This window comes from Motacilla alba, chromosome 1 (genome assembly GCF_015832195.1).
Source record: "Motacilla alba alba isolate MOTALB_02 chromosome 1, Motacilla_alba_V1.0_pri, whole genome shotgun sequence".
Taxonomy (NCBI): domain Eukaryota; kingdom Metazoa; phylum Chordata; class Aves; order Passeriformes; family Motacillidae; genus Motacilla; species Motacilla alba.
The window spans coordinates 91,818,768-91,845,313 of NC_052016.1; the positions used below are offsets into that span (position 1 = coordinate 91,818,768).

At 37.6% G+C, this 26,546-nt stretch overlaps 1 protein-coding gene across 4 annotated transcripts in view; it reads left to right on the forward strand.

The window, feature by feature from the left end:
• The window catches only part of OCA2 (OCA2 melanosomal transmembrane protein), a 186,293-nt gene that overhangs the window by 33,680 nt on the left and 126,067 nt on the right, over positions 1-26,546 (forward strand). For all 4 annotated transcript variants that reach the window (XM_038148622.1, XM_038148613.1, XM_038148627.1 and 1 more), the window contains 5 exons: positions 12,402-12,500; positions 13,090-13,278; positions 16,755-16,812; positions 17,686-17,758; positions 25,926-26,083. In XM_038148622.1, the coding sequence (XP_038004550.1) occupies positions 12,402-12,500; positions 13,090-13,278; positions 16,755-16,812; positions 17,686-17,758; positions 25,926-26,083 (577 nt within the window). The remainder of the gene's footprint in view (positions 1-12,401; positions 12,501-13,089; positions 13,279-16,754; positions 16,813-17,685; positions 17,759-25,925; positions 26,084-26,546) is intronic.

Genomic DNA, 26,546 nt, shown 5'->3' on the forward strand with positions numbered 1-26,546 from the left:
AGCTCATACTGAGCGTTTGGCCAAAAAAATTGTCTCATCTTCTGCCCATACTGCTGGGGAGCTGCTGCCAGAGGAGGAGAGAAGACTTAGAGACAGAAATGGAAGGAGGAGCTTTTAAATGGACAGATATTAGTAAAATGCAGGGGCAGTAGAAGTAGTAGAAAAGATGAATGGAAACTCTTCCATGCAGCTACAAAGGGACACTAGGTAAAGGTGAAATACGGCATGAAATACAGAGTCTGAGCAGGGTGTACTGAGCTACAGATTGAATTAGGTAAAAGCAAGTTAATGCTGTTGTTATAAGCTAGACTCTGATGCAATCAGTCCCCAGATGTGAAAAAAATCTCAACTCCACCCAAAGCTGCAGGTAACAAGAATATGAACTTGTCAGTCCCAAACCCTGAAGCCAGACAGCCAAGTTAGCAGCATTCCTTGCTAACACTGAATATCTTGCACTCATAATTACTACCAGCTTGGTCTTTCAAACAAAAGCAAGACATGTTAACAAGATAAAAACATGGAAGGCTACGATTCCTCATAAAATAAAACAATCTCACCCCACAAGAAAGTACAGAAAGAAATATTTCCTTTCTTCTTTTTTTTTTTCCCATTCATAGCTTGCTGTCAGGAGCACATGTTTTAGAGCACAGTTCTGCTGGTGATGGGGATCGTTCAGTCTGCCCCAAATTGTAAATGTCTCTCTCTTTAGAATTAATTAGCATCAGAGTGTTTTGTCCTTTTGTGTTAAAAGCACTGGAAATCATTCCTCAGCTGCAGCAAAAATTTCTCAGATAGTGATGGTCGTATAATAAAGAACTGAGGTTCATGTTAAATTGAATGTAGTTGATGGAAAAATAGATTAATGTAGATGGGAGAAATTAGCCAGTGAAGTAAAAAAAAAAAAAAAGGTCACAGTCTGTAGTGTGGCAAATCATATGGTTTTTTTAAAAAACCTGCTGTACATAAGGAGCTCAAGTGATTTACTATCTGAAATAGAGAAAAAGCTGATAAATGAGTCACCAAAATGCTTACAGACAGTGACAAAGCAAGCAATTCTCTGCTTGATAGGGGCTAATGGGGCTGCAGGGACAGCCTGCAATAATTGTGCTAATGGACCAGCAGCAGTCAGAGACCACACAGAGCTCTGCCCACAGCAGGTCGGAGCTACATCAAGGACAGCGCTGTGAGCTGGAGCCAGGGCTGTCAGAACTGGGTAGGTTCAAAAGTAATGCACTTGTGTTTGTTTTTATCTTTTTTTTTTTTTTTTTTTTTTTTCCCTCTTTGCATGTTTTGATATTATTTCTTTTGGTCAGGGTGAAATATAAAACAGATTGGCAGTTACAGCCACTCAGTTTTAAAAAGTGGAGCGGAAGCTATTGAATCAGAACTGTGTGAATTAGCATCATTCAGAAGCAGCTGTGAAAGGCTGAAGGCTTTGCTCACACTTTCAGAGCTACTGTCTTTTCTGTGCTAGTCAGTAAGGACAGTAAACACAGTCCATCTGCCATTCACTCCCTGCTATCCTTGGACAGAGTTTCTGTAAGGACTCCCTTGCCTGGAGTTCTCTGAAGTGAAATATGAAAGCATCTCCCTCAGATGGCCACCCTGGCAGCTACATTGAACTCATATGTCTGGCAGGGCTTTGCACTTGATATTTAAGAAGGAAACACTATGCTTTTGAGGAATTTACTGTAAGAAGTCTAATCCTGAGTAGCGTAAATATTTTGCAGTGACTTTTCCTCCCACTCTTGTGGTCTGATGCAATTCATTCTCTCTGCTGCCAAGAAAATAAAAAAGTAAAAGCAGTTTCAAATACTCTTTTGTTTCTAATCTTCCTAGATATCATAGGAGCCATTCTACCTTCTCAACCATGTCAATGACATGTGACTTGCAATCCTCTTCAGGAGTCTATTGACAGCTGCTTCAGCATGTAAACCTCATACAGTGAAAAGGATGAACCTGAATTTAATGAATTGTTCTGCCAAAAGGAATAATAAACCCAGAATGAGGGTAACAAGGAGTACCTGTCTGTTTTTTTTCTGATGTGTCTTTAGTCATATAAGCTAAAAGAGAAGGGCTGTGTTGTAATATTATATAAATATGTGGGGTTTTGTTGCATCCATTGGCAGCATATGTCTTCTTTTCCAGTTTGCTCTGTGCTCTGTATGTTGGGCCTCCCAGTGCTTTCTAGTATAGGCCAATTAAAAAAAAATGCTCTACAAAGTGGTGCAATGGAATTCATGCATTTTAGACATTATTTTTGGGTCACATCTACTTGGCATACTGTAGTATTTGCCAAAACTTAGCCAAATCGGAACTGTAAGAAGTAGTGATGTTTCAGAGTAAATATTTGGAACATCAGTGTTTGGAAAACTATTGTTTTTAATCTTAAATAAAATGACAGCAAGCACTCCTTACAAACCTGTTCCTAGTTGAAGGGAAGTATTGAAGAGGATTACATAGCCAGAAATATTCCAACTTGCCTATTTTAACAGAAGACAGACTGTCCTTGGCGGAAGAGAATGATAGATTGTCATAAGGACTTGTATGTACGGACATTGTACTAATCACAGTTTTGGATCTATTTTTCTGTTGACAAGAGTTGATAGAGTGACACTGTTGTTGTTAGACCTGTCACGTGTTCCATCAGCTGGAAATCTGATGTTTGTGAGGCAGAACACACAAGAACTCTACATCAAAAGCATTTAACAAATGTACCAATCTATTTACAATGTGGAGTAGGATTGATCATTTAATTTTCTTGATATGCTACTCCGAAAATGTTTTAGGCTCAAGTAGATAGGTTGGAGAGCAGAGAATTCTGGGTCTTCATACTCCCTAAACTCTATATGAACCTGAGAAGATTCAGGTAATGCATGTAATACTTTGAGATCATCTAAATTAAGTATTGACACTAGCTTCCTTGTATGTAATGTAATTTATTTACTTGGATGCAAAATTAATCATCTGGACCCTAACTGTGCTGGATCTATATCTCTTCAGGAATGAGGGTCTTCATTAACAATAAAGTTGGAAGTAGGAACATACATTCTCCTATTGTGGTTACAGCATTTGATTATTGGCCAAAATAAACTAATAGATAAAGTGGAATAATATTTCAGAGCTGAGACTGCAGCCACACCTCATGACAAATAAAAAATGTTGATGGAATCTATCCTCTCTAAACAATGCTCTGTTTAAAATTTGTCCACATGCTTTTTTCTTAGTTTCTCTTAGGTTAAATCTGTTCTTTCAGCTCTGCCATGTGTCATGTTTTTTTTTTTTTCTCTTCAGCCCACGCTTTTTCCTAATGCTACTGGAGGAAATAATTCCTGTAGCTTCAGTTCTTCCACTATTCTAATTAATTTTCATATTCCATTATCTTAAAATAGTACAAAGTGATTTTTTTTCTCTGTGACAACCGACTATGAACCTGTACTTCTCAGAAACATTTTATATTTGTCTGTTTTTAAAATATTTCTTTTCAATTATAACCTATTTCTAAATGCCATGACTCAAATGAACCTACATTATTCGCTCTCTAAACCGTTATTTTTGTATAAAGGAACAACCTTTATTCTGTGTTGTTTCTTGAGGTGCAGAAGACCTACGTCCACATTAACTTTTAATAGTGATGTCGGATTAATGGGCACTTTGGTGTCTTTTTTGTTTTTTTTTTCTGTTTATTGTTTTGTTTTGTTATTTTATTTTTTGTTCTGCTGCCAAGAGTATCCACTTACTTGGCTCCTTTGCATTTCCATTTTGTCAGAATATCCTTCAATTTACCTGCTATGTCCCACTATATGGATATTTTCTTTTTGCAAAATGCCTGTGCAGATGGTATTAAAAAGAGAATTGTTGATGCAGCGACTGTTGACAATGATTTCTGGAGTTGTTTTATTGAAAAAATACATGCAAGAATTGTGTTTGTCGGCACCTTTTCTTATGTTTCCAGCTTTTCTTATTTGGAGGCACTGTTGGTTCAAGAAAACGAAGCCTGTTTGATCCATCTGAGTTGATAACCAAATAGCTGTGTAACTGTCTGGTTCAACACATGGCAAATGACAAGAACTGCTTATTTAATGTTTAAATGGTGGTTTCAGTTCATTCTTTTAAGAATGCTAACAAGTGTTTTTGATTGAAAAAGTAATAGATTATTCAGGCACTGTATCTGCTTGAGGAATCAAAACACCTGTAAAATTTCTTCTGTCTTTAACTGTCTGTATTAGCTGTGTTCTGCTGCTGGTTCAGAAGCTGCTAACATAGGACAAGCATGTCAGCATGGGCTTTCCCTTTTTCTGCAGATAATCCCTTGATGAAGAATTTTCTTTTTAAGGCACACTGACACTTCCCCTTTTTGTATTTTGTTTTAATTTGGGAGCACAGAATTAATTTTTATTTATGTAAATATATTGGCCAGAGATTTTTAGGTCTGTCTATGTGAAGAGTTATTGTTCTATCTATTTTTTTGATGATCAGTATTCAGGATTTATTTAGCTTTGGGATGGTGCTAATTTTTAAAACATACATAACAAATATTATGGCATATCTCAGGAAGAATATGCTATTTTGAGGAAAAGCATGGAAGGAAGTCACCTGTGTGAAACAATGGAGTAACCAAAGTTATTCCATTCTGTATAGGGTTAAAGGGAACGCAGTGTCTGAGAGGAAAGAGTCTGGCATATCTTTGACAGGGAGGGAAAAAGTGTATTAAGATATATGACATACAGCTAAACTATACTGCTGGAACAAAGCCATATAAGGAATAGAGACACTTTTTTTAAGTGACAAAGTATTTTTTTATCTAAAAGTTACAGTTATGAATAATCCTATTTCCAAATTCTTGGAATGAAATATAGGGAACAGCAATTTTCAAAGAAATGCTTTAAAAAGGAAAAAAAATAGATTTTTCATTTCTTGATCTCTAACTATAGCTAACTAATTACTCTTTTTACTCTTTTCAGTCTCCAAAACTAGGGTGAGTGGCATAAGCATATATGAAAAGCCCTAAGAATCAATGAATGTCACAACTTGTCAGTACATCGCTTAGATTAAGGAAAATTTTATCAAAGTAATCCTCCCTCACTGTTGTGTACAAAGGTGTTCCTTCATCTTGGAAGTGGCCAGTAGTCTTGTTTTAATAGTGCATCCTTTTCTTCCATAATTCTGGAATTCAGCTGCTCTCTAAATCTTCATGTTTTAACATATGTTCCCCCAAACCTTTGAGATGACAACATTCTATCACTTCAATGCTTGACAAATAACAACCTTCTCTACACATGGGTACATCATCTAGTTTTATTTCAGGCCTACTCTTCTGTTCATATTTCCATCATTCAGGTGCCCCATATTGCATCTATAAGAGAGTCTGGTCAGATATAAAGTTAAAGAATTAAGTTGTGACCACTTTTTCAATGTTTGAGATTTTTCAAATTCCCTTATGGACTAGAAAAAAGGTGTGATTCCCCTTTATTTGTCGTAAGTTAAGTTAGCAGCTGAGCTGGTTAAGCTGAAAGCCCATTGTGAATGTCAAGGAAAAATGCTGGCATTTAAAAGCCAAATCTGCAGAATATACCAAAGTGTCACAAATGCAGTCATGCTTTAAATGTTCTTGATAAATTGCTTCCCTATTGCAGACTCATTTTTCAGTATACCCTGCAGCATTTGCAGATAATACCTCTTAACAGGTTGTCAGTGTAATCCATAGGGAAACTGGGGGTTTGGAATTTGGACTGCTACTGGTTCCTGACGGCTCTTTCAAATTTGCGGTTGCTGGCAGTCGCTGACAGCTAAACTCTTTTGGTAGCCTCTGCTCCTGAAATTTATTTTCTTCTTCAGACTGTCTTCACTTTTTCATGTGGTCTCCTGTAGCTTTCCAATTTCCTTTGCTGAAGTAGAAAATTTAGAGGAGGAAACAGCAGATACGCTCTTGAGTGCTACTTCTCACTCCTTCAAATGGTGGGTTTTGGACCTGCTGCATCACTGTGGTCCTGCTGGATGCTCATGAAATCAGGGTTGACCTGTGTCCCCATCCCTATCCTGTCCCTGCTGCCTTGTTGAGTGCTATGGGACAGGCTCTGCTTGGGAAGATCATGGCCCTGCCAGACCCATGGCCAGTCCCTGCTCCTGGCTCCCTCCCACAGGGTAGATGGACCCCATGATACCCGGATATGGGAGCAGAAAATGTGTGGGGAACAGTCTCTCTGAGGTGCAGTCAGACATATTTCATGGCAGCTTAAAGTTAAGTCCTTTCTTTTATCTTCACCCACTAGAGTGAGGTACTGCTCTGTTTACTACCCCCCCAATGTCTTATTGACGGACACCTTCCCTGACAGGTCTCTTTGCCCTGGATGGGAAGACTCTTGAGGTAAACAAATTACAAATTGTGGAGATACCCATTTTTTTTTCCCCCAGGGAAGCACAATAACCAATCAGCTACAAAGCCTGATTTGATTTTAAAACAGGAATCACATGAAGCACTCTATTTTCCAGGCTATTTTTGAACTTCAAATTGCCTTTGCAGAACATGTTCACTTTCCAAATCCAGCAGAAATGAATGAAATGAAGCAAGCACATTGTGTGTGCCCTATGTAAGGAGCCATTTCCATCTAGGATAAGCTCAGCACACATTTCCCTACACATTTCTTAAGCATGTTCTTTAATTGCTTGGGGTCTTGTCATGGCATATGTTTCTCAATTTGGAATAATAGAACAATTTAGGGTGAAAAAGACCTTTAAGATTATCAAGTCCAACAGCTTTCCCAACACTACCAAGTATACCACTAAACCCTGGCCCTAAGTGCCACATCTACACATCTTTTAAATACCTGAGTTACCTGCTGGTAACTCAGCACTTCTCTGAGCAGTCAGCTCCAATACTTGACAACCCTTTCTGTGAAAAAAATATTTTCAAACAGCCAATCTGGACTATCCCTGAAACAACTTGAGGCCATTTCCTCATGTCCTGCCACTTGTTTTCTGGGAGAAGAGACCAATGCCAACCTCACTGTGCCCTCCCTTCAGGGAGAGATAAGGTCTTCCCTGACCTTTCTTTCTCCTTTTCTCCAGACTAAACAACCCCAGTTCTCTCAGCTGCTCCAGACCCTTCACCACCTTATTTACTGTTTGAACACACTCCAGCACCTCAATGTCTTTCAAAATGAGACCTGCCAGTTGGCTGTACCTCTCACAGTGTCATGCTATCAGGCAGTGCCAGCCCTTCAGGATCCCTCTCTGGGGATCCCTCTGCAGGATCCTGTACAGTCCTGTCTAATAGAAAATTAGAAAAGTAAAATATAAAATGGGTCTGTATTAAATAATGCTTTAATTTCTCATTTTTTTCTGGCATCTAAGTGGGGCATGGGTTTAAAGGGTCTGGAGGTTATTTGATGACTTGATGAAGCTACGTAAAGAAGTAATCAGGAAATATCTGGAAACTCTTTCAAGATATGAGCTCTGGAATCTTTGATTCTTCTCTTGACTCTGAGTGTATCAGCTGCCACACTTGATTTGTGATGGGTAGTCATAACAATTTCCCCATGGTGTGCTACCACTGAGGAGAAATCGTCACAGAGGATTGTGTCTTTGTGTGGGCACACGTGTATGACAAAGTTGTCAGATGTATGCATACAGCTTCTTAGTGCACAGTAAAGGTAAAGGTTTAAGAGCTGAATGCTTTGATCTTGGTCAGCACAGTTTGTACAGCATAACTGTTCCCCAAAAAATAGACTTTATCAGAAACTCACGAATATCAACTTGGTGGAAGAATGTGTTTTAAGTGCAATCAAAAGCTGGTCTGGGGATTTCTTTCTTTATGGTTTTTGTTTTGTTTTGCTTTTACCGTTATGGTAAGACTAATTAGTTCAGTACATATGATTTGTATAAATGTTTTCTATTTAGGGAAGATGAAGCTTCTGAAATTAGACTTTATTCTAAAAGAATGTAGTAATGATAAATTGAACTCATGCTGTTGGGACTAGTCTCCTTCATGATTAATTATCTCTCATATTTTTACTCTGGACTTCTCTTCTAGGAAACTTTGCTTAGTTGTTGTATTTGTTATAAGCTCTTGGCTCAGTAGTATTCTTAAGCTTTTGTTTAAGAGGTAACCTCATTCACAGAATTCACAGAATAACTAGGTTGGAAGAGACCTTAAAGAGGTCCAACTCATGCCCCAACAGCTCAACTAAACCATGGCATCAAGTGCCATATCCAGTCTTTTTTTAAACACATCCAGGGATGGTGACTCCATCACCTCCTGGGCAGATAATTCCAGAGCTTTATCACCCTTTATGTAAAAAACTTTCTCCTAGTATCCAACCTATACTGGAATGCCTTGATGCAGCTTGAGACAGTCCTCTAGTTCTGTCAGCTGCTGCCTGGTGAAAGAGACCAACCCCTACCTGACTACAATCACCTTTCAAGAAGTTGTAGAGAGTAATAAGGTCATGCTTATAATGGTTTTAGTTACAAGTTTTGAGTCAGATTACTAATTCAGGGAAGCCTCTTTTTTCCCCTGAAGAGATTTCACTTTCAATTTTTTATAAAATGAAAATTTTAATACTTTATGGTATAAACTGTTGATGTACTTTCATAATATATGTGCTTCCATATTCACCTCTTTAATTCTGACCAAATCTTTCCCATGGAAGTGAGAATTATTGTTTTATGTTTTCATAGAAATAGGTCCCCAACTGATAGTTTTGTACACGGCATAACATATGGGAGATGAAGGATTATATTAGCTGATATTTAAAATGTATCTTTTTTATTATAAGGAATGAAAGCAATACATTGTGTGTCATGATTAATCTTTTCAATACAGGGCCAAGTAATAGGTTCCAGTCAGATCTAGTGATTATTTTAAGTGTTTGCAACCTAACTAGGATCAGCATGATCTTTTACTTTGTCAGGCTCTTGTAGGATGTTTATTTCTTTTGGTATCCTTTGCTGTAGTGCACTTGGGATTGAAATGTTGCTTATGGCTGAACATCAGGGCCCACCACAAAGTCTTCCTTTTCCTTTTGTTTACAATTTCAGGTGTAAACACCATTAGGAAATGCCTGAAAATGTGTCAGAGTGCAGACCTAGGGCTTTCCAGCAGGAAGGTATCACCTGCAGGTAATGGGAAGCAGACCTTGTCAGCCACCAACCCTGACTAATGTCTGAGGAGTCATCAACCCATCAGTGGGAGCAGCTGGAGTCTCCCACACCTTTTCATCTCCTGCTCTCATTGTACCTCTCCAGAAAGCCAGTTTGACCAACTCAAACTGTTCTATGATTCTCATATTTGATGTAGAAAATGCTAATAATTTTTGAGTCTGAACTGTGAGAGAAGAACTGTGAACAAAAGTGGTGTCCAGCTTACCAGATCCTTGCCTGCAAATCTTGAGTGGTCTTTTCATCCTGCAAACAGGCCTACCCACAAGTGGTTAATGAGCTGACCTGGTGATTAGCCTCTTGGTAATGTTGTTGAATTGCTCAGTAGAGGTGGATTGCTCTCCATACTAGCATATGGATATAACCTAAGTTTCTAGCTATTTGCTCAGGAAGAAACATTCAAAGTGCAACCTGACTCCAGCTTTTGAAATGTGTTACATTTTGATTTGTTTCCTATTTACACAGTGTCCCAATTACCAGCTACTTGCAGGGTTGAGGAGTACTAAGAATTATGCTAAGATAGTTTTTGAGCACTGCAGACTTTGTCCTCTATCAGCAGAGGGTATTTGGGCCTTCCTAAGTTTTGGTTGCAGATGATCTTTTATGTTTAGATTAAGTGGATGATCAAGTTGCACCTCCAGCATCTCTGCAGAAGTATGAGTGGCACAGAGGGATTTGTGCTAGGCTCTCTTTTTAAGGGTGACTTTCATTTTTATAATCCATGCAATTTTTTAATGATGTTTTCACAACTTTTCTTTCTTGAGCATTCAGCCTTCAAGATTCCTTTATGCCCTAATTAGCTTTATTGTTTATATTACTCTCATTCTCTAATTAGAGTAATCACATCATGGGGGAGTGGAGGCTCTTCTGCTTTTTCTCTAATTATTTTTGTTTTGTCAAGCCTGGCTGTTTCCTGCCACTTATTCTTGTCCATGTGTTTTTATTCTCTGCAAATTGTTGTTGTCATGTACTAATTTTTTTTACTTTATCTGAAGAACTTTTCCTTTTTTTACTGTCTTTGTCATTCTTGACCATCTGTTCAGCTTCATAGTTCCATTTAAAAGTGACAGGACCTGTACCAGCAAGTGAGGATAACAAAGTGTAAGAAGAAAGTGGGGGTGATATCTAAGTGAAGGTGATGTGTTTAATTAGCATTCTGGATTCTTCAGCTCAGATTCTGTCACATAAGCCATCTCTCACCTGACCTTTATACCCCTTTTCTTGTTGCCTGCCATTCCTGTGGTTGCTTTGCCCTTCAGCACTATTTGCAAACTGGTTATTCACAGTAGTGGTGAAGAGCTGCTGAAGTTTGGATTGTCAGTGGATTTTCATATGCCTGTATAACATAAAGCAATGTTGGTGTCAACTCCTAACAATTAGAAGAAAATGGAAATTTTTATAGAAGGTGTCTGGTTACTAGTCTCAGATTTTACACACCCCAGGAGGAAAAGAACAAAAGGAAGTGCAGAAAGGTTATTAGTGTGCACAAGGTGAGGTAAGATCAGAACAGCATATATTATATTTGAAACCTTTTTCTCCTGTGGAACAAGTGACATTGTTGTGTTCAAAAGTAGAAACAGTAAGTGGTCTTTTTATGAGTCAAATTTCTGAACTCATACATTCAAGGTCCACCATCAGAATTGTTATAAAAATCGCCCCATTTGGATGCAGACTTTGAGTATAGTGGGATGTTTGGATTAGCCAGAGTATATCAGCAATGCATGGTGAGCACACATTTAAAGCCCTGATAGTGTTCTTGCTATCCCTATGAGTTCCATTTTTTAAAAGCTCCATGTAGCTTTTTACATTGAAAGCCATTATGAGATTAGAAGAGTACTTGCTTCAAAATAACAGTTTCTCCACCTAGACTTTCTTCTGTGTGAATGATATTCTCCTGTTTTAAAAAGGAAGCACTTTGATAGCTACAGATTATGCAATCATCTCTTCACAGATGAAGTGTCAGTGCAACGTAGCACCTGAGTTGTAATCTGCCCAACATTTGACATGAGGTACTGGGTAATTGAATCTCTCTAACTCTCACTTTCTTCAGTTGAGACTGAAAATATGTGACTTATAGCAGAGTTTGAATCAGTGTTGTGACCATTCAAGGCTGGAATAACCATATCCAATTGCTCTGCACCTAGCACATTTCTGACTGAAAACACTACTGAACAAACAGGCCAAAGCAGTACCCAGAGGTACTATAAAATTAAATCTGGAGGTTTTAATTTTACAAAGTCAAAGTTGGGACACAGCTTTACAAATTGCAAGAAACTTCACTGTCTTCTGTCGTGTTATAAAGTCAAATATGCAAATCCTACTTTTTGAGCTGTCCTTATATTTAGAGGACTACTAGTGAATAACCAGTCACTGTTGGGTATTTATTTAGAAGTCTATGATTTTATCATTTCTTTCCCCTCACAGTCCAGCCATAGTGGAAGAAACTTTGGGTTTCCTCTAAGTGGGTTTCCTCTGGGTGTATTGAGATCTGCATTTTGACTGTACGTCTAGCATTTTTCTTCAAGACTTTCTGGTAGTAGAAGGCTACAATTTTGAATGGAATAAATCTGAGTGTACCTGAATAATGTTGATTTTGATAGGAAATTTCTCTGAAAGAGCCTGGTCATGGGAATGTGTTCTAGAATGGCTCAAATATTTAGTCTCTACCAAAGTCTGCCCCAAAGCCGGACCTCTGTGATTGTGATTGATTGTCTTCAGCTGCTTCTTAAGTTTGGGGATTTATACATTAGCAAAAAGCTCTTTCACAATGCTAAGCTGCAATATGGCAAGAAGTAGCTTACACTGTTTAATTATCTGCAACACCAGGACCAAGACTTGACAGAAACTGTTTGGAAGGGATTGTGCTGCAGAAATGCAGGAATGAAGTACGTGTATTCAGATTTTCTTCCCTAATACCAAGAGTGCCAAGGTTGCTGTAGAGATTTGATTTAGAGATTTGTAGATGGTGATCCATTTCCGTTTATGGGAAATAAGTTCTTCTATTATCTCATATTTTATGAAGTATGCTAGAGTAAACATATATGAATGAGTCCTCTGTGAGTATAAGGAAGTAACTACCATGACTAGTTTACACTTAATGAATGAAAACTCAAATTTATGTCAACACCCTTCTTAAAGAATATTTTACTAATTAGATGGACTTGTAGCAAAATTTTCTGTAGATCTTTAGTGAATCATTTTTCTGCAGACTTACTATTCTGTTTTTTTTTCTCCCTCCAAAGATATCACTTCAACTTTTCAAAATTATTCAGCTCGAGGTCAAAAAGCACTGTTTTTACAGAGAAGACACCACTACTGAAGGTTTCCTCAGAGGAAAATGGGTGAGTTACTTTCATTCTCAATTTTTTTTTCTAAGTTCTCTTCTATTTAGTTGCATGTGGTTCTTATATCCTAACACCAAACCTGCTGGGAAATAAAGTGGATAGCAGGGGCTGTAAGCAGAGAATTACTCTGGAGGACCTTGGTAGCAGAGAAGGGGCTGAAAAAGGGAAGGGAAGGATGTAAGGTGTGAGGTCAGGGTGATTAGAGAGCCCTAAGCATAGACAGCTGCAAGTTCTGTGCTTGTATTTCCTCCATGTGCTGTTACATAAAGTGCACTGAAAGACACAGCAGAACTATAGGGAAGGTCCTCATGATAGAGCTTGCACACCAAATTCTGAAATACATCTGCCTGGTGTATCAGAGAACTGGTACTCTCAGGATGTCATGGGGTCTTTGCTCTTGCTCCCCAGTCTACTCAGCTGTGTCACCAAGGGGACTTTGGTCGGTACTGAATAAATCTCTTTCTATGAAATTTTCCATAAAAATCTCTCAGAGTGAATGTAAGGTTCTGCAAGGTCAGTTGCATCTACTACCTGTTGAAATAAAACACTCTTTTGTTTTATTATGTTTACTGAAAATGTGTGACAGGTTGCAGTGTATGGCTCTTCATAATCCAGATTTTACCACAGATGATGATTCATGGGACAACAGCTCTGCAGAATTTGAGCAAAGGTTTCAATTGGAAAGTGAAATGACAAGTTTTCCCAGATCTGCTTCTTCTGAGAAATATGAAATCTTGGACAACCTTCATGTCAAGTTCAATTTATCAAAGATGAGGTCTGAATTCAAACATTATTATTTTTTTTAAATTTCTGCATGTATTTGTTTTTATGCATAGATGTCTAGAAAATGATATGATGTAAATTAATAAAATAGAACTCCATACTTAGATTGTATCTTACCATTGATAGTTCGAAATTGATTACAGACTCTCCATAATGATCAGTAGCCCCTTCTTCTAAGAAGAATCAATCATAGCACCTATTCTAAATTTGTAATTAAATACCTTCTATAGTGCTTTTAACATTTCTTTGAAATATTTTTTAAAAGCCCTGTGGTTGATTCCACAGCATTTTTTCTTTAGTGTTTTGTTGCTTCACTTTAATTCAAATATGTGTGTAAAAGATCTTCTGTAGTCATTACAGTAGCTTTTCACATATACACAAAGCAAAATATAACTGAGCATTTTTCCATCTTGGACGGCATTAATATATTTCACTCTTTACTCCAAAGTAGTCTTCTACATCATTTAGGGCATGGAGGAAATAGAACTTGTTAATATATTAAAATATAGCAGTATGATAAGAGCATAACTTCAAATTTTCTTGAGATATTTTTGCTGGGGGTTTAACTAGCAAAACCTTTAATCTTGGATACTAATTCCCTCTGCCCCTTCTATGGGTTCAATGTTTTTTACTAGTTTGTTTTGGTGTCTGTAGATAGCTGTGCAGGGTTTTCATGGAGCCCAGCACTGCAGGTCCACTGCAGATCCTTTTCCTTGTTGATATGCTGCACCTTTCCAGCAGAATGTCAGTGCATCTTTTCCCAGTCTGTGTGTTGTCTTAGCTCATCACTTCACAATTGTTTTCTTCTCATTGTGCATATGGTTTTGTGCTCTCCCACTCTGCTGCTGAACAAATGGAGCAGGAGAATTTCAATTACTGCAATTAGTACAATGTGAGCACATGCAAAGAAGCTTGGCAGGTGTTTTTCTTCACATTTGTGGTAGATTTCCCTGGTATTTGTTCAAACAAAGGTATCGACTGGGAGTGTGAAATCCATTGTTTCCAGTACAGCATAGGTTTATAATCTGGGGAGGAGTAGTTTTTCTGGCAGAAGTTCCCTTGAAATATTTTCACTGCTGTAGTGCAAGCTGTACGTATGGGATCAGCTCCTTGGCTGCTGTAAATCAGCATGATGCTGCTGAGATATGAGAACAAATGATGCTAAACTGCCCAACACCATATGCAGATCAGATAAAAAATCATTTGGCTTAGAAGAAGGGGTGAAATTCTTCATAGAAGAAATGCATGGAGTTTATACTCCATGCATTTCTAACTGAAGTCAGATAGGATTGTACTGGAGCCATACATCAGCATAGGATTTGGCACAGAGCTTGTATTTGCATCACTGTGCCAGATTAGCACTGTAGGAAGAGACAGATTGCAAACCACGGGTGAGTCCAAAGCTGATCATGTCTCAAATGTAAGCTGTTAAAAATGCTGCTTCCCTAATACAAGATGTCATGAAAACAAAGAGACGGGAGGAAAAGACCCTTCTAAATTGTATATTTATTAAAACCATTTCCAAAACCTTGTTTTTATTACACCTTGCCAGCTCCTTTGGATAAGTTTCTGTTATTTACAAACAAGTGGTGATTAATTTATAAATGCTTAATTAACATTTTATTTCGCTTGTGTCTTAAAATCAAGGGTTTTTTAATAATAACTTTAAGCATTCTCATAAATTGTAAGTCCAAAGTATGAACAAAAAATATAAAGTACATAAAAATTAAATCAGTCTGGATTACAATTTATTAATTGATAACATAATAAATTCTTAAAATTCCAGAATGAAACTGTAATTTTAAGATGGGCAGAATTGACCAGCAGGATAGAGGATCTATGACTAAACTGTCATTAAGTATTTTCCATAAATCATGTAATACCAAAAGACATTATCAGTGATGAAGTGTTGGTAATGGCTTGTGTCATCATTCCTTTCTTTCCATGCCTGTATCACTTTCTTCCTTTCTCTGCCATCAGTAGATCAGGGCTACTTGGAATTTCTAGAAGAAATTCCACCTAACTGGCTTCCTTCTCCTTTTCCTCTTCCTTCTCTAGATTTTCATGCTGTGCAAAGTTTGAGTAAAGTTGTTACTACTTGTATTAAATAGGGGACTTTAGTCCCTTTGTACCAGTTTGTGACAACACATTTTTATTAGCTGATGGTTTTTATTAGCTGCTGTTTGGAAAATTCTAGAGAAGGAGGAAACTTTGCAAAACAATGATTTTGAAAAATGGGTCTCCAGTAATTTCTGTAGCTTTTTGTCAATTAATTGATTTAGGGAATTATTTCCACTGTGATTAAAAATTATTTCTAACAATCTTCAGACTATTCTGCTTTAATATTTTGTCCTGTAGCATCTGTCAATGCAGCTTTTTATTGCACTCTTCGTTTTTCAACTAATTATCCTGGTAACTTGAAATGTTTTCCTTCTTGCTTGTTGTCAGGTTTAAATCAACCCCTGCATTTGTCATTCTGTCAGAAAAACAAGGTTAGAATGTTTACTTAAAAAAACCACAACCAGAATAAGAATATTGATGCTTTCAAATGAAAATATGTAACGAGGTCAAACCTACATAAAGGCTTCTGTAAATTAAGGCATCAGTATAACATATTGATGGGCAGACAGAAAATTTTTAGTTGAGTTGTCTTTTGAGTAAGATTAAAAAATGGTAATTTAAAATGCTAAATCTTAAGATTTCTTTCTCAAGACCATGCACTTTTAACATCCATGTTTTAATTTAGAGTTGTTCTTGTCTAACCCATTCAGTAGTAAGCTTGGACAATTCAGAATATTTTGTGGCATCTCATTTTCAGAACAGGGCGTTCCTTCAATGGGCACAGGCATACCATGGGAAAAAGAAATCAGTTTTGTTAGTAGATTTATGCTCATGAAGTATATTTGGTTTCAAAAAATACTGTTAAACCCAGAAGATTCTTAAAGCTTGTTCTTGTCTTCAAACTGGATTTTCTAATACTTTTCAGGGTGCGTATTGTAAATCCAGTTTTGAGGAAGTCGCTCGTGACACCATCTGTCTACGCAACAACCTGTGCTTTCAGCACAGCCATGCCACCTCCCTGTGATAGCAATGCTCCTTTGTCTCTCTGGGAGAGAGAAGAATCAGCGGAGGGAGATTAGGGTATGCCAGGGGCCAGAAGCAGGAAAAGTGGTTCCAGGATCCAGCACCTGTTCATTCTGCAGCCTTCCCTTAGATTTTCCAGGGGGAAATCCTTCTTCCTGTGAGCTGAGATCCATCTGGCAGCAGAGCTGGTGCAGGAGCCTTGATGATCACCAAGGCTTCCCAAGTCCTTGCTGACCTTGCTTTGTGGTTTCTGCACTCTGATGTGATGTACTATCACCCATAAGTGCTTAGCATGATGTTTCTGAAATGTCAGAGCTGTTAAGAGAACAGAAAAGTTGTTCTTAAACTATCCAGGTAGTAAATATGTGTTTCCTTGTGTTTCAGATGCTGTTTAAAATTCCTGAAAGTTTCAGGCCTCTTTATCTTTGTAGTTGTCTGCTCTGTAAGTATTGAATTTGTAATCTTCCCCTGGCCCCCATTTCTTTAGAATTAGATCAAAATGAGCTACGATATTTTCTCTTAGCACACAGAAAACGTCTTGAGGCAAAAACTGACAATACTGTACAGGGCTTCATGTCTAGTCGTAGTCCCATTTGGTGCACTAGTTGCCTCTCAGGACAATGTGGTTGGGTAAGCAGTTGATTTGGAGGAAGAAGCAGCTTAAGCCCAAATTTTTAGGTCCCTTAAGGATGCTTGTTGAATTTAGGATGGATCTTTTGATCCTGATACCTGAGGAATGCTCATAGGGAAAGCTGTGCCTGGGAGGATGCTGCATCAATGACAGTGCTTCACTGTGTCAAAGGCAAAAGGTGATGGGGAGGGTTGGCATCTTCTTCAGGTGGCCAAAATGCTGCCCTCCCTTAGAAAAATCTTCAAATTCAGCAAAATCTTCAACTGAAAGTCTAGAGAAAAATTTTAAAAAGTTGGAATTAATTCTTTTAGTGGCTGTGAGGAATTCCTTTTGGGGTAGCATGGCTTCTGTGCCAGGAAGAAAATAGACGACACTCTGCATTTCCTCAGATATGGGTGCTGCTTTCCAGGCAGATCCTGAAGGTTGTCCTAAGAGACATTTTGAAAAAGTGCATAAAATATGTGACTTTGGCTGTAAATTAACTGAAGGAATATTACTTACCCATGTTAAGTATCCCAGAGGTGCTTTTCAACTGTGGTGGAATTATACTTAAAAATAGTGAAACAATTTCACAACTGAATGTGCAATTTGAAGGAGTCTTTTTAAAGTATTTGAGATAAGTTTAGCAGGTTTTTGACAGTTTTTGTGTTACTAATGAATGTTTATTTTTTATCGTTACCCTAGATTTTATTTGGCATTTATCCAGATCAAAGTATGCCCTGGCAGATGTTGGCCGTATCACCTTTGGAAAGCTTCTGTATCCTTCTTTCATTGGTAAAAAAGGGACCTGATATTTCATTGATAAAGTAGTTGAAAGGGTGTGTATTTTTTTGTCTTGTACCCTAAGAGGACAGGGTGATCTCAGAGCCTTGGCTGCATCTGGACTTGTCCTTGACACCGGCCCAAGTACTCCCTCTCCAAGTTGTACTGAATGGCCCCTGTCTGGGGCCAAGCAACTGTTTAGAAGAACAAGAAATAGAACAACCCCAAATAAAAATTAGTAATCATAGGTCAATACAGATCTGAATGTGAAAAGTCTTTGAGGGTTGAACATTCATTTGGAGAACAAACAAAAACTTTTGCAAATTAATGACATTTATTCTTCCCACTATATTTCTAGTTAAATCAGTCTGGTCAGAAATCTGCTTGACTCTTATTTCACTAGTGTTAAAAGAGGATGCACCTATAGACATATTTCCCAAGGTCCTGCAAAGTCCCTTTTTTTGAAAAGGTGCAGTAGGTCTTCATTTTTGCAATGCTTTTTTCTTCTATATAACTGGTCAGTTGCATAGCTTTGGGCAGGGAGAGTCCGTTTTAAATAGATTTAACTATTAGCATTCTCACTGTCACCAATAATGACGCTATATAATGCACTAATTAGTAGGGTAAATGAGGAAGAAAATGTTAGTGCTTTAGGGCAATTTATAATTAAAAGTTTAGATTGCTTTTTGGAGGGAAGCAAATGGACTTTTAGTAGGACAAATGACAACCTCAGCTGTATACTCCCACCAATATCCTGTTCACATCAGTGTTTTTGGTCCTTCTTGAAACTGTTGTTGAAAGTTCCTATGGTGTTGTAGTGTGGTGTTGAACAGCACCATGGCTGTCACAGCTTTATCTGCCAAACGAGGATGAATTGAAAACAGGTCTTTAAGTTCAAGTTTTAGTCAAATGCGGTAGCATAAATTGAGGATTTCCTCTCTTTCCAGACTTGGGTTGGACCCATAGCTGTTGTATTGTACAAATTAGCTCTGCGGCCAAATATTCCCTTTGTTTCAGGCAACTGCATTTGGGACTAGGAATTTAGACAAACAAGTGTTCCTGTATTTCACATTTTACCTATCATGTCAGGACACTTTGAGACAAATAGCTGTCAGACAGTGAGAATATAGCATTTCCATTTCTTACTTGACAAACCCAAAGCTAGAGCTTTTTAGTTTGTGTAATGTGTCTTGAAAACTAGATATTCCGTCTGCTGTCTGATGTCACTGAGCTGGGGAAAAGTGAAAGGCAAGCAATCCAGCAAAGCCAAGCTTCTTTTTCAAGGTGATGTAGCAATTCAAGCAGAAGAGTCAAGGAGAAAGACTGCATTTCTAAAAAAGTTTTGTAAAAGGCACCAGCCACCCTGAATGTCCTCTTTCTGTCGCTGTCAGTCTCCATTTGCCCAGCAGTAAGTTCACGTGGTTGTCTTCCACTTTATTGCATAGTGAAGAAAGTATTTCACTTCTTGGCTAGGCCTAGGCAATGTTAACCATTCAGACAGCAGTGCTGAAGGTGCAATTTACACTGGCTGACAGACTGCAGTACTTCCAATGGACACTACGGGCTACTCTCTGAATGACCACAACATTTTAACGGTAGGTTTCCAGGTGTGCTGCAGTAGCCCTTGCCACAAAGCCCTTGGAGGTTATCGTATGAGACTTTGGGTGGAAAATAAGTGTCTTAGCTCATATGATGCCAAAATTGCAAATGAGCAAATTTTACCTCTTGCTTCTGCTTCAAAAGCTGTTTAGAAGCGTTGAATAGCCACTATTTTTTTTAACTCCTTCCTCTTAGTTCTGTTTATTTTCAGAAGTGCCCAAGCACACTGTTGTGTTATGAGTGTCTGCTCATGTATGCAATGTATCTCCATACACTAGAAAAGTCAAAAGAAAGTGTGAAATACTTTTAAAAAACAAATCGAGTGATTACTTTTGGACTTCATGTTCCTTGTCATCCTGGTGTCAGCTGGATTTTTTTGGTTTTTTCTGCCATGCCCATGAAATCTCAAATTTGCTTAGGGGCAGGACTTTCCTTCTCTGGTGCTGGGAGTGGCCTTCATTAGCTGGTGTGGAGGTGACGTGCTTTTCAGCTGAGATCTCTGTTTGTGTTGCTATACATGTATCTCTGGTTTGGTTTTACTCCAGCAATTTTTCTTCCCATTACCTTCTTTATTATTAGCCCACGTGTATCTCCCATGGCTTTGTCCACCCCCATGGGTACAAACCTGGCATGTAACAGAGAGGTGTGCTGGCTGCAGATTCTGGAAACAACATCTTGCCTCCTGTGAATTAATAGAAGCTTTCTGAGACTGTAATTTTGTGTGTGGTTGGCTTTTTTTTTTAATACTGATTTCTGTATGGGCACCAGACATAAATCCAATGATTTTAGTAAAGCTTTTCAAAATATTGGTAATGTCTCTCTTTGAATATAAATTCTTGGGATTCGTTAGTTTTTAAATTCTAACAGTCAACTCTATAATACCAGCAAGGAGTGAGTTTATACTGAAGCCTGACTTGAGGATCTTTCCTGCAGGAAGCAAGATTCAATATCACTGTTGATGTAAAATATGTGAAGCATTTTCACATCTTTTGTTCAAAGGCTGTATGTTAAGAGGAGAATATCTTTAATTATTAAGATGATAGAAGAAGAGATATAGAGTTTGAATAAATTCCAGCATTTCCTTGTTTAATTACATGTAACTAATCTAAGACAGGAACATTCTTATTTTTTCTTAACTCTTTGACCATTCAGACCTTCAGAAAATGTCTCTCCATTAACTGGGTGATCAAAGAGTGAATGAGAAATATTCTTGTTCTTCACAACATACATACGTTTTCAGACTTGAAAAATTTTCTGAAGTACTAAATATACTTTGTGTTCATTCTTTTGTTTCTAATAACTACTGCCCTGATCTAAGCAAATTTTAAGCTTTTGTCCAGCAATAGGGAATGGACAACTGGAGCAGAACTAGACAGTCACTTTTTGACTTGAACTAGGTTTCATGAAATCAAAAAGTAATTGGGATTCATCATGCTTTTAAGGAATTATGCAATCAAACTGTATGCTATTTCACTGTAATTTAGAGAAATGTCTGTCTCCCTGATACAGTGCCTTTTTTTCACTGTATCTCATACAGTTATAGCTATTTCTACACTTCTCAATAGCATGAATATTTTCTTTTTCAAAAAATGGTAAGTCTTCAGCTCATATCTGTGCAATGGATCTCACACCTACCTCGCTGAAGTGTGAATTTCCATCTTTATTCTGTCCCTCAGTAACTACCTTTTCTTCCCTCTCAACATTTGCACTTGCACCCAGTTATGTTATAGGTGAGGGAAGGTTAGATCAGTGTGAGCAAAGCAATTTAATTTTGCTTTTTTGGACTGATTGTCAAAAATTACCTTGGGAGTGGACTGTGAATTCTTCCTAAGTCTGGCCAAGGATCTTGGATTTTTGTAAGCATATTTTAAAGTCCTGATCTGATTATCTGATTGTTTAGGTATTTGATATCTCCCCAGTTAAATTTTTGGAGCAAAGGATGACATTTTAAAAATTAAATATTTTCACAGCACCCAGCATAGAGAGTGTCTTACTCACTTACTCTTTATGTTCAAAATCAAACTCAAAAAAAGTACATAACCTGGAGTCACACTTGAATGCGTATCTGCTTATTCCAAATCAGACAAAACCAGAGATATCAAATTGACAAGACAGGGGCCATTTTCATAGATGTATTTCTATTCTCTCCATGAGAGATTTTATCACTTCCAGTCCAGGATTAAGGTCTCAAATTCAGAAAGTAGAAGATGTATCTCAATAGTAAAAATATGTTGAATTTTAAATCATAGGCTAGATTTCTCTTTTCTTTGGATTCAGTGGAACTATTTAGAACAATTCCATGTATGGATGAGGAGTCTCTAGGACAAGCTGACTTAAGACTCCTTATTATCAAATTCCTTGCTGAAGTTGTGTAATTTTGAATTATTTCTTAATGAATTTGTGTTGATGGTGCAACTGTTCATCATGGAGCAAGGAAAGGTCACTAGAAAACTTGCAATCATGCCATGACCATTGGTGACATGGAAAACGTTACCCACTCCCTGAGCAAGAGGTGTATATATAGAAAGAAGGATTGTGAGACAAAGAATATAGTCATATTTTAGCAGAATTTTCAGCTTCCTTGAAGGTTCTTCTCCAGGGAGCATAAATTAATGCAATTAATTACAAAACCTCTCTAATCCCTTTAATTCTTTCCCCCCGCCTTTGAATATTTTCTTATTTTGTAACTCTAGTTCTCTACTGGCAGAGTCCCCTCCATAATTTTTCCTTGCAGAAAGCATTTAAAATTGTTTCTGTTTTTGATGTTGTTGGAAATGTACTAAGCATTTAGGCCTGCAGGCAATGTTCAAGCTGTTAAATAGATGGATGACGACCAGGACCACGTGCAGAGGCAGCCAAGAAACAGAATCTCAAGACACAATTGATAAAATGCTGTAGAAATCAGTTTGTTACACACTTCTCAAACTGATGGAGCAGAGAGAAAGGATGTATCCACTGTAGACAATAATGGATCTGGATTACTTGCACTCAAAAAAGGAGGAAAATAAAAAGTTTATAGAGCTTTGGGGAAGCCAATAGGGACAGAGAAGTGTGTGGTTTAACTTGTTATGTTATGAAGGGGTGATGTAGAAAAATCCTCACCAGAGATGAGAACAGGGATAGGAAATAAAAAAAAAAAAAAAAAAAAAAAGAAAAGCACAAATACTAATGCAGAAATAACACCAGTTAAGGGCAATATGCAAAAATGGATGCTAAGATCCAAGGAAAAGGCTGCTTTAAAATGGTGATATCCTGGAGAAACTAGCATAAGTGATGTGGTCATAAATCAGTATGAGTGGTGTATAACTACCTCAGAAACTTGCTGAAAAATAATCCATAGACATAGCATTGTCAAGGTCCATCCTACAGTATATAGAAGAGGATATACAAATAGATATTAAAGAAAGCATAAAGTCAGCCATCTGTGTGCAAATACAACAGAGAATCTCTGTCAAAGAGGGCTTTTTTGGCTGCCTCTTACATATTGAAATAATTACATGATAGAGGGTAGAGCAGCGACTCAGTATTTTGGGAACTGACTCAGCTACTCCTGAGTTAGTCATCCTAGGCTCTTTTTATAGTTAATAGAGAGAGTGAATGTTCCTCATGAGCAGTTATTCTCATCTTCATGTAGTGGTCCAAAATGAAGCCATGAATTCTATCTAACCAGCACCCTTTTATCACTGATTTTAGGGAAGCAACCATCAGATGCATATGCCCAAAGTACAGGAGCGGGAACTGTGGTGAATGAATACCAGTTTAAATGTTCAACCACTGCATCCCATTCCATCATATTGTCTACATAAGCCACATAAAAATAAAGTAACATGAGGTGACTGCCACATACTCCTCAAAACCTCTTCAGGAAACCAGGATCAGGAAACACAGCTCTTGGTTCAGCTGGGAGCAGCAGACCTGCTCTGGTGCTAGGTGTAAATACAGACAGCCGCAGTGTAATGCTTGACAGAGCAAACACAAACCCAAATCCCTTGACGGGCTAATTCACAGCAATAATGTGATTTCAGGAATAGAACTGTATCAAAATCAAGCAGTTTAGCTGAAGTGAAATAAAAAAAATATCAGCTCTGTCTGTAAATCTCCCCAGGGAGATTTTTTGCTTTAAAGGGGCACACTGGAGGACACATTACAAAAGAAATGTTCAGGAAAGGAAAAGCATGCTTGAATTGCAGAATAGAAGGGAGTATTAGAAGTAAAAAGAGAGTTTTCCCAAAAGTTGTCCATATCTGAATGATTAAAATTTAGAGGCAATCACATCCTGGCAATTTAAGGGAAATATAAAAACAAGGTAAGGCAGAACAAAAATATTCTGAAATGCAGCTTGATAAAAAAATAATTTTTTTTTCATGGAAGCATATCTGAAGTTTTCTCCTGGTTTATTATGATTCCAACTTTCATAAAGACTGCAATCTGCTGCAGTCTAACAATGGAATTATGACAGAGTCCCTAAATATTGTTTGGAAAAAGATTACTCTGATGGGATTTAAGAGCCTCATTGCAGACTGGTGTGTGATGTTCTGTTGCACTTGCAATCAAAGGAGAACCTTTCTTTTTTTTTTTTTTTTTTCTCTATGGCTCTTTATAATGGTTTTGTGAGTGCACAGAATGGAATGGAAAAAGTATCCTTATCTGTAGAGAAAAAGAAGAAAGGAGCCACTCTTCTTGAAAATAAGGTTTAATTTTAGACATCCTTTCTAAAAGCACCTGAATGTGTCATCTAGGTAATTACAGGATTTATTTTAAAAGTATTGCTTAAAAGGAAGCTGCCATAATTATATGCACCTGAAGCTTTTCAAGACGTAAGTGGCTACACTCCTAGTGAAAAACTGACTATTGAAAGTTGTCCCAAATTGTAGGGTTAATGACTTCAGGTGAGCAGACCTTTTAGAAGGTTTAATTAGTGTCTCTAGTTAAAGGTATGGATATAGGTCCTGTTGAGACTCCTATTATATATCAACTAGTGACCCAAAAAAACTGTGATGGCAAATTGTTTTTAAAACTTTCAGAAACAGAAGAGAACAGTTGTCATTTTTATTTATGTTTGCTAAGGGTTGTAAGTGTAAATTCTTTGGACTGGACTTGTCTCCTGATTTGTTATATGTGAGATAATTTTTTTATCCTTTCCTGTGTGATTCCTTTAAGCAAAGAGGTGATTGGGAGCTTAATTCTCTAATTAATGGCATGTGAGTGTCACTGGTGGTGTTTGCTCAGCTTGCCTTGCTAAGCAGGGTAACATTTATATTACTTTGAATGCATTGGCTACCCACCTGATAGGGGTGGTTTTTTTTTTCTTTTGTTACTGTGAGAGATTACTCTTTTCTAGATCCCGAAGGACCTCATAATCTCCCAAATCTTTCCCCATTAGACACTGACTTAACATGGATGATCTTCCCTGGGGGTCACTAAAAGCAGGACAGAGCACAGCTCTGCCCTGAGTCCTCTAACTAACCTGAGTTTTTTCTTTTCCTGTCAAAGTCTCTTAGTTTTGAGGGCTACAAAGTATCTTTTTGGGAAAAGGGTACATTTTACTCTCTCTTTGTAGTATGCTCAATAAAATATTACATGTTAAAACCGTAAGATGTTCAAGCATGTGATTAAGCCTCATGATTTCAATGGAACATGTATGTGTAAAACTAAGGAGTTATTTTTGTTTGTTAGCTTTTTGTTTGTTTGTTTTTGTTGGTTATGCTTTAGCTTTCTACCTGTCACAGACAAGAGCAAAACAATTATAATATTGCTCTATTACAACAACAAACAAACTGTGGAACTTTCCTTGTTCCCTCTCTTCCCCACCCACCAAGTCACAGGGATGCTTTTTTCAACCGTGCCAGAAGTGGACTATTACAACACTAGGTTTAAAAAGCCCTAGATGTATTGGGACTAATAGAACCAGACTTCCAATGGATTTGGCTGATTTTTCAATTATACTAGAACAGGAGTGTACTTTGACCACACCTTATGTGAGATATCTCAAGAAAAAAGAATCAGATGAGGGAGCTGAGTGTGATAGAGTCTGTGAGTACTTCAGCTGAAAGGAGGTTGAAAATATCTTTCGGATATTTGCAATATTGTCAGCAAACTTTGACCAAAAAGCAAATAATCAGGCAAAATCCTCTGCAGTTTCTACACTGTTTTCACCAGTACAAGTTCTGTGATGTTTAAACTGCTGAGCTAGTGGTGTAGCCTTTCATTAGTACACGTGCTTAAAGAGCCTTACCTCTCTGTCTCTCTTTGTATTTCTGTATGCTATTTTGAAGCTTTGATAAATCAAATGAAAGCACTGGTAATCCCAAAAGTCACTAGGGAAGATATATTTGTTCTGAACTTGTAACTCTTGTTTTATTAGGAAACTTGGTCAAAACAGTACTATTTGGTGAGGAAGTAAACATCAGTTTTGTTTTTTTTTTCAAAATTCCTGAAATTTAGCTGAAGAACGTATTTTTTTTCAATATAAATTGACTATTTTTTCCCCCTGGAATTTGTACAGCCTATACAGCCCATGCCATTTTTACAGGAAATTTGCACCTTGACAACTTTACTAATAGCTATGAATCTGACTGACTTTCGTGATTCTGCTCTGTTAAAGTTAGACATAGGAGGCCCATTTGAGGCGCAAGTTGTTGAGGAGCAAACAGAGGAATACATTGTTGTACAAATCAGCCAGAGTGAAGACACAGGATCAAGGAGGAGGCGCCAGCAGCAGGTGATAGTCTTTAAATTCTCTTTCACTTTTTCTGAGATGTGTTTTATCATTTATTTCCATCACCACTGTGTGGATTAAGTCCCGTGCTGCTTCTTGCTGCAAAATGTTTCAATTTCAGCATTAGAAAACTTACTTTAATTAAAACTGCATATTCTTTTGCCTTTATAAGGCTTCTCTGGGCTTCCTGCATTAAAATTTTCTTCTCTATATTCAATGCAAAATTTCTTTTGGCATCCTCCCTCTGGAGGACATCCTGGAGGTGTCTTTCACTTCACTGAGTGAGTGAAGGTATGAGGATGAGTTAGTCTGATTAAACCTGAGCACCTACAACAAAACTAATCAGGGAGAATTGATTTAGGCTGATTTTATTCCTGACCCACAAAAAATGGTCAGAAGAGAGAAAAATATGAATAAAACCCTGTATCAGAGACATATCACTACCAGTGGCTTCTGCTAATATTGC